We start from the raw sequence: 6431 nt of genomic DNA, 5'->3' as shown, positions 1-6431 counted from the left end.
CAGGGAGGTGATGGAACCACCATCCTTGGAGGTTCTCCGTGCCTGACTGGGTCAAGCCCTGCGCGACCTGGTTGACCCTTTCTCTGAACAGGAGGCTGGACTGGAGACGCCAGTCACAGTTACTCAGTGATCTTCTAGCTAGGTTCCTTTTTCCCATGCCTTCTGCTTAGGGACAAGGGGTCACACCCGATAGGGAGCGCAAGATGACGCAGGTTTTCTTGGGGAAGTTTTCTTTCTGCAGCCATGGTTAGCTGCAGAAGCAGGCTCTTGGAGGCACCCTACCTCTTTTTTACTAGTTCTTTAAGAACAGGTTTAAAAAGCCATTTGTCCAGTACACGTCATCACACATAACTATGAGGAACGGCATTTCATTGCTTCCGGTCACACTCTGCGTTTCTGCCTTCTGAGGTGATCTGTTGGGCTGGCGGACTTCTCACAACGCGTACCATATGCATCCAGAAATCATCACTGTGACCCATCAAAATATCCATTCCCTCAAAGCCAGAAGCTCTTGGCATCTTTCTGCCCTCAGCAGCTCTTCCTTGACAGCAGGGTTGGGACCTGCTGAGCTGCTCCGGGCTGTCCTCTGAAGCAGAGGGCCTCAGCAGAACTTTTTGTCTTGCCTTTGTGTTTTCAGAGTCAGGCTGCCCACCTACCTGTTTGTTTTCAGGACAGGCTGCCAGAACACGTGTTTCTAAGTAAGTCCTAGATTTTTTCGGAAAGAAAGCCTAAGTCTAGGCTCTCCCCATCAATACACTTCTGTGTTTTAAGAGTCATGCCTGGTGGAAATGGCTCAGATCCAGCCAGATGAGATATGAAATGGAGTGATTTCTATTCACACCCTCCATCTTACAACCACGGCGGTTTTTTGGTTTGGTTTGGCTTGGGTTTTTTTTTCCTTCCCCACCCTTCAGCTTTTCGGACATAAAGACAGGAAGAGCCTGCGTCCCAACCACACTGGGCAACTGTCATCTGCTGGGGAAATAATGGTGAACCTGGGTGAAGCAAAAGCGCAGGAAGTACCAATTATCTGTTAATTAGGCTCTAGGGTAGGCTTAATCCATTTTCCTTTGGCAAATGTTGAAACAAATTTCTCTAGTGGTCAGCAATACCCTTAAGTGGCAACAGCCACACTGGTATCTGGCACTGTCCAACAGCAGGGGGTACTGTGGGGGGACCAGGCTCAAGGACCACTTTGAAGAATCTCAAGACACCCATTTAGATTTGAGATTTTATTTCTTGCTGTGCTGGCAGCAGAGAACAGCAAAGTCTCAAAGAGCCGCTGTCAGAGCGGAGAGGAAGGGCAGGGCAAGCAGTGAAGGCAGAGGTCCCTCTGCGGGTCGCTGTTCGGCACTGAGGACACAAGAGAAGTCATGACCTGAAGTTTCCTCCCCCTCCAGCAAGGGTCGTTCCCGTTTCACTGTTTGTCCTCAAGGAAGGTGCACACCTGGAGGAGATCTGAAAAGGGAAAGGACAGTGAGAAGTTCAGATCCCGCCTTCAGACACTCCCATTCCACCAGCACACACCCAGCCATGTCAACAATGTCATCGCATGGAAAACACCTCCAGTGTGCCACAAACAGCTGTGTTTAACCACAGAGCACACCAACACCCTGATGGGACAGGGTGGGCTCGTCCTACCATTTCTCAAAGTGCGTATTTTCTAACGGTGAGTGAAATCCTTTGATTCCTGTTGATGCCAGAACAGTGGACTTCAAGGCTCTTTTAAGTTCATCCAATGAACTTTAAGTATACTGACATCTTCATGAGTTACCCTTATTTTGCTTTTGAAAAATTAAGTGGACATCCCATGAGGCCAAGAACTGTCATTCACGGGCTTCTTCCTGGGGCTGTTCCAGTTACCTGATGGATTGCAGGTATTGAGGCTAGCGACTGAAGCATAGTACTGGTCCCCAAGGAATTCCTTGTACGTTATTCCGTCCCGGAGTTTGACCAGACACTTCGTCAAGTCTTTAAACAGAAGGTCCTTGGTTTGAGACTCAAACATTTTGAACTTGTCTCTTGCTGTTCCTTTTGTTCCAAATAGTTTCTGAAATAAAGTCACATGGAAGTCAGTGTTGTAAAAAGTAGATAGCTGCCAAGATTCAGCTCTTACAAGCCTAGCTCTTAGTCCTAGTTCTTCACCATCATCTTGGGGAGCCCCCAGCCAAGCTCCAGAAATCGAGGACTGCATCTTCTGTCTGTCTGTGGTTGTGGGACAGGTGAGGGGTCTCTCAGAGCTAGGACCAGTTGTGGCACAACTGACCAAACAATTTCTTTTCGTTTTACCGTGTCCCTCCATAGAGACCCCGTCAGCAGGAGCTGCCAGCAGGCCCTATGCCTTAGCCAGGAGCTGAAAGCGAAAGGAGCTGACATCTCAAGTGCCTTTCGGCAGACCCTCACAGTGGAACAAATATTAACGGTTTCGGTGTAAAGTGGAACAGAGCTGGTTTAACCTGTTTATGTTTACACCAGTGTGTGCAGGGGGGCTGCTGTGTACTCAGGGCTGTGCCCAACCCAGCTGGCTTAGAGACCAGGCACCCAGGGGAGTTTCTGAGACACACCTGCATAGCCTGAGCAGGAGGTGACAGTCTCACGTCACGCAGGGATAGCATGGCAATAACAACTACTGGCTGTCACCTAAATGTGTATTTGCTAAGGTGGCAGAGGAGAAAGAGCAGTTTGGAACGGATGGAGGACAGGGGAGGCTGAGGGACAAGGCTGTAACTGAAGTCTTCCATCATTAATTAAAACATACATCAGTAATTAGTATCTTCCACGTTGCCCTGATTTGGGGAAACTCAGAGTGTCGTTGCTCTAAGAACGGAAAAATGCCGCATAAAACCAGCGCCAGAACATTTCTTCCACTGTCAGTATTACCAACCTCTTGTTTGTCCAGCAGGTCGCGGACTTTTTGTGCATTGTCAGGGTGTGTGATCACAGCATGGGTAGGAACTTTGGCCAGGTGGCAGGTCCTGTAGTCCATGACATTCGCCCGTCCCCCGTCAATGCACAGCAACTCAAATTGGTCCATTTTCAGATTTTTGGCCCAGTCTTCTTTATTTCTGCCTTTAAAGAGAATTGGTTTGGAGAGTCAGAGGTCTCGTACAGCAAAAGAACATCAGCCTCGCAACACCTGATAAAGGCATTTGTCCCTGCCTGCGTGTGCACTGGCACTTGGAGACTTGTCATGTACAAAGGAGGCTGCAAGTGAGACTCAGGACAAGTCAGTGGGGTAAGTCAGGCTCTCAGAGCAGCCTGGGAGATTTAGTTGTATCTTCTGCCTTGCATTTTCCCGCAGAGGCTTGGAAAACTCCAGCTGCTGCTTTCAGAAATGTGACCTGACCTCTTCATTTTCAGGCAGGCAGGTAGCTAGAGTGATGCGCAAGGGTGTTGAGGCAGGAGTCTGTGGTTAAGGGACCACCCGAATAATTGTGTGGCTGAAATTAAATGACAGTTAGTGGGGAAGTGTCTCTGCCGAAATGCCTGGGAAGAGCCACCCTGGGCAGATGGCACATATAAGTGCTTGAGTTCTGCTCCCCCTGCGTTAGGGGTGAGGTTGACAGACGAGCGGGTACAGCTTGATATTACCTTCTGCAATGGGAACCAAAATAATGCAGATGGGAGAATGCAGCCCTGCCAAGACCCGTGAAACAGAGTAAACACGTACCATCAGTGTTTTCCTCAACGATTGTATGCTTAATAAAGGCCACATCCCCCGCCTCGACCAGGCACCTGGGGAATGCAAAGAAAGGCAAGAGATGTGAGTGCTTGAACCCTGGCCATATCCCACAGATTTGATTCTAATCTATGTCTTATTTTGTAAAATTAATCTCCGGGGATAGCCAGGTCTAGGACCCCTGCCATAAATATTTTAGGGATCTCTGAAACACAGTCTTTTAACACATGCTGGAAAAAACCACACACCCTTCTCACGTGATAAGTGGCTGATTTATTTTATTGTTAGAAAGAAGGGCTTGGCCAGGTTCAGAATTCGCTTTACTGACTGTAACGCTGGCCTGCACGTCTGAGTAGCTTTGTGGAAACACTAACTTGCACAAGGGGACTGCAAGCCCTGAAGTGGGAAGTCTTAGCTATCAGGTGTAAATGAAATAAGATTAATTCTCTTTTTTAAACTCATGTCCAATATGAATTACTTAGTCTTGAGCTGGTACTGAGTGGGTATGGAGGAGGTGGCACTGGGGCTGACCTCTGGTCTCTGCACTTTTTAGAGAGCAGCTCATTTTAACTAAAGCAAGCAGCATTTTTAACAGGGAGCGTCTAGTGGCAGTACTGTTTGCTGGTCTCCATCTTCTAAAACTCCTTATCTGTGTTAAAAGTGTAGCACTGCTGCCGTTGTAGCAGATCTAGCCAGAACGCTCGTGTTTCTCCAGGTTTGCCTGGAGGCACCAGAACATCAGTTTTACAGAACAGGAACACTTTACATCATTTTGCAGGAAGCTGCATGAAGAAAAAATGTATCACAGATGTATAATATTACAGGTATGTACCTTCAGCAGTGACATGAAGAAAAAGAGAAGGTCAGCTGATGAGCATCAACATGAGACTGTAATCCATATGTGATCTACCCATAACCTCCATAATTAGACCCAGGGTCCTTGAGAGCAGCCTGAATGTTTCCACCACCTACCGGAAGGCTCCAGTATACCCGTAGTATTTCTCGTGGCTGTTGGCAACGCACTTCTCTGGTGGGACCCCCCCAGAACCCTTGCAGAGCCGGCAGAGGCGGGAGTTAGCAGGAGACCCAGGAGCACAACCCTCGCTGAAGTATTCATCTGAAGGCACAAACAGAAAAATTCACTTTTCCTGCACTGAAAAGTTAGGGTTTCTTTCAGCAATACATTCTTGCACTGGGTTTGTGTTAGCAGTCACTGGGAGCAGGAAACAGGCTGTGGGAAGGAGCACGATTCAGCAGGCAGCAAATCGTATGCGTGTAGTTTTACTATGGAATTTGTGTCGTGTTATTACTGATAATGAATCAATAATGGGCCTAAGGCTCAACTGCAACAGGCACTATCTTGGCATAAAAATGAGAACGTTTTTGCTGCAAGTCATTCCTAGCTCACAGAGAGCCAGGCCAAGCCTCCACAGCCTTTGTGGGTCATTGGAGCTGTGTTTGGCAGCAATACCAGGGCTCTGGGAGAAGATGGGAAAGTGGCAAAGGCAGGCAGGAGGACGGAGAGGCTGAGTCTAAAACTTACTAGTATCTTCTCGAGGTTAGAAATTTCCTTTTTAGTAATTATATATATAATTAAGTAATTATATATATATAAGGCTTAATTTGCCTTGGTTGATAATATTTACAAATTATTTTTGTTGTACCGTAATTCTCACCTATTGAAAGCTGGATGTAAAAGTTGATCTTCTGAACAATCTCTGAAGTCCCAGAGCCAATGCAAGCTTTTACCTCCATATTCTCAGGCAGTCAGATCAGTCCCTTTAAGTTTCTTGAACAGAGATCAGCTTCTGTTCCCTGTTCTCAGCCTTTCCCATCCCTTCTGAGGTTCATAAACCCATCCTTTACCCCCATGCCACACCTTGCACAAGCACCCAGGCCCTATACCCGGGGCAGCCTGTGCTCCCTCTTCCGGGCTGCTGCAAAGGGAAGGGATGAGATATGAAAAGAAAACAAAGCCCCCCAAAGCAGCAGATGTGCTGTATCTTACTCTGAAGCAGGCACCAACAGCCTAAAACTGCTCACTGAAAGCTCAAATAACAGAGTCTTCTCCATTTCCCACCTCCAGGTGGGAATCTCTGAGGTACAAGAACTTTGAAGATCAGACGAAGGGTGGAAAAACATGTTTGCAAGCAGATTCTTGGCTCAAAGAAATGGATGCAAAACTTGACTTACTGAAATTGCAGTTCCCTGTCCTGTTGTGAATCAAGCCCATGGGGATGTTCCATCCAGCAGTTCTCCCAACAGCAGTATGGCAGGACTTCTTGCCCTGCAGATTGGTCCATGTGATACTGCTGTCAGATTTCTTTGCCACAGCCACAGCAAAGTAGGATGCTTTCAGAAGAGAAAACAGAGGAAAGTTAAGGACTGACCCGAGGATGCCACCATGCTCCCTTAGGAGACCATTGGCCCTACTTGGGGGAGGACACCTGTGAACAGCATAGGAGAAATACTTTGCACTTTAGCACATTAGCCAGGCAGTGACAATGGAAGAGTTTGCAGATGTGATTCACCTACTCCCACCGTGCTCCTGGGAAATCATTATCCTTGGCATTTCCCCACTCCTCAAAACTCTGACACTTGGGTATGCAAGGAGGCTATAGCAAGACATGCTTGATGATTTCTCATCTCCTCCTGATTTCTTATCCACTCTCCAGCAAGGGATAAAAACCTTCTCTCCTCTCCCTCTTCCCATTTCTATAAAGAACAATTTCATAACGCTACAACCCAGACC

The 6431-nt window shown here is 47.5% G+C and overlaps 1 protein-coding gene across 1 annotated transcript in view; it reads right to left on the bottom strand.

The window, feature by feature from the left end:
- Window positions 1-1217: 1217 nt before the first annotated feature.
- The window catches only part of LOC104496873 (ovotransferrin-like), a 14891-nt gene continuing 9677 nt past the window's right edge, over window positions 1218-6431 (bottom strand). Inside the window, exons 11-16 of the mRNA XM_010140057.1 lie at window positions 5873-6031; window positions 4652-4796; window positions 3671-3735; window positions 2885-3069; window positions 1864-2050; window positions 1218-1458 (exon numbers count right to left, since the gene is read on the bottom strand). Of these exons, the coding sequence (XP_010138359.1) occupies window positions 1418-1458; window positions 1864-2050; window positions 2885-3069; window positions 3671-3735; window positions 4652-4796; window positions 5873-6031 (782 nt within the window). The 3' untranslated portion in view covers window positions 1218-1417. The remainder of the gene's footprint in view (window positions 1459-1863; window positions 2051-2884; window positions 3070-3670; window positions 3736-4651; window positions 4797-5872; window positions 6032-6431) is intronic.

This window comes from Buceros rhinoceros, unplaced genomic scaffold (genome assembly GCF_000710305.1).
Source record: "Buceros rhinoceros silvestris isolate BGI_N320 unplaced genomic scaffold, ASM71030v1 scaffold2047, whole genome shotgun sequence".
Lineage (NCBI taxonomy): Eukaryota > Metazoa > Chordata > Aves > Bucerotiformes > Bucerotidae > Buceros > Buceros rhinoceros.
Note: the sequence above shows the minus strand (reverse complement) of the source record. Positions and strands in the feature narration are given on the sequence as shown.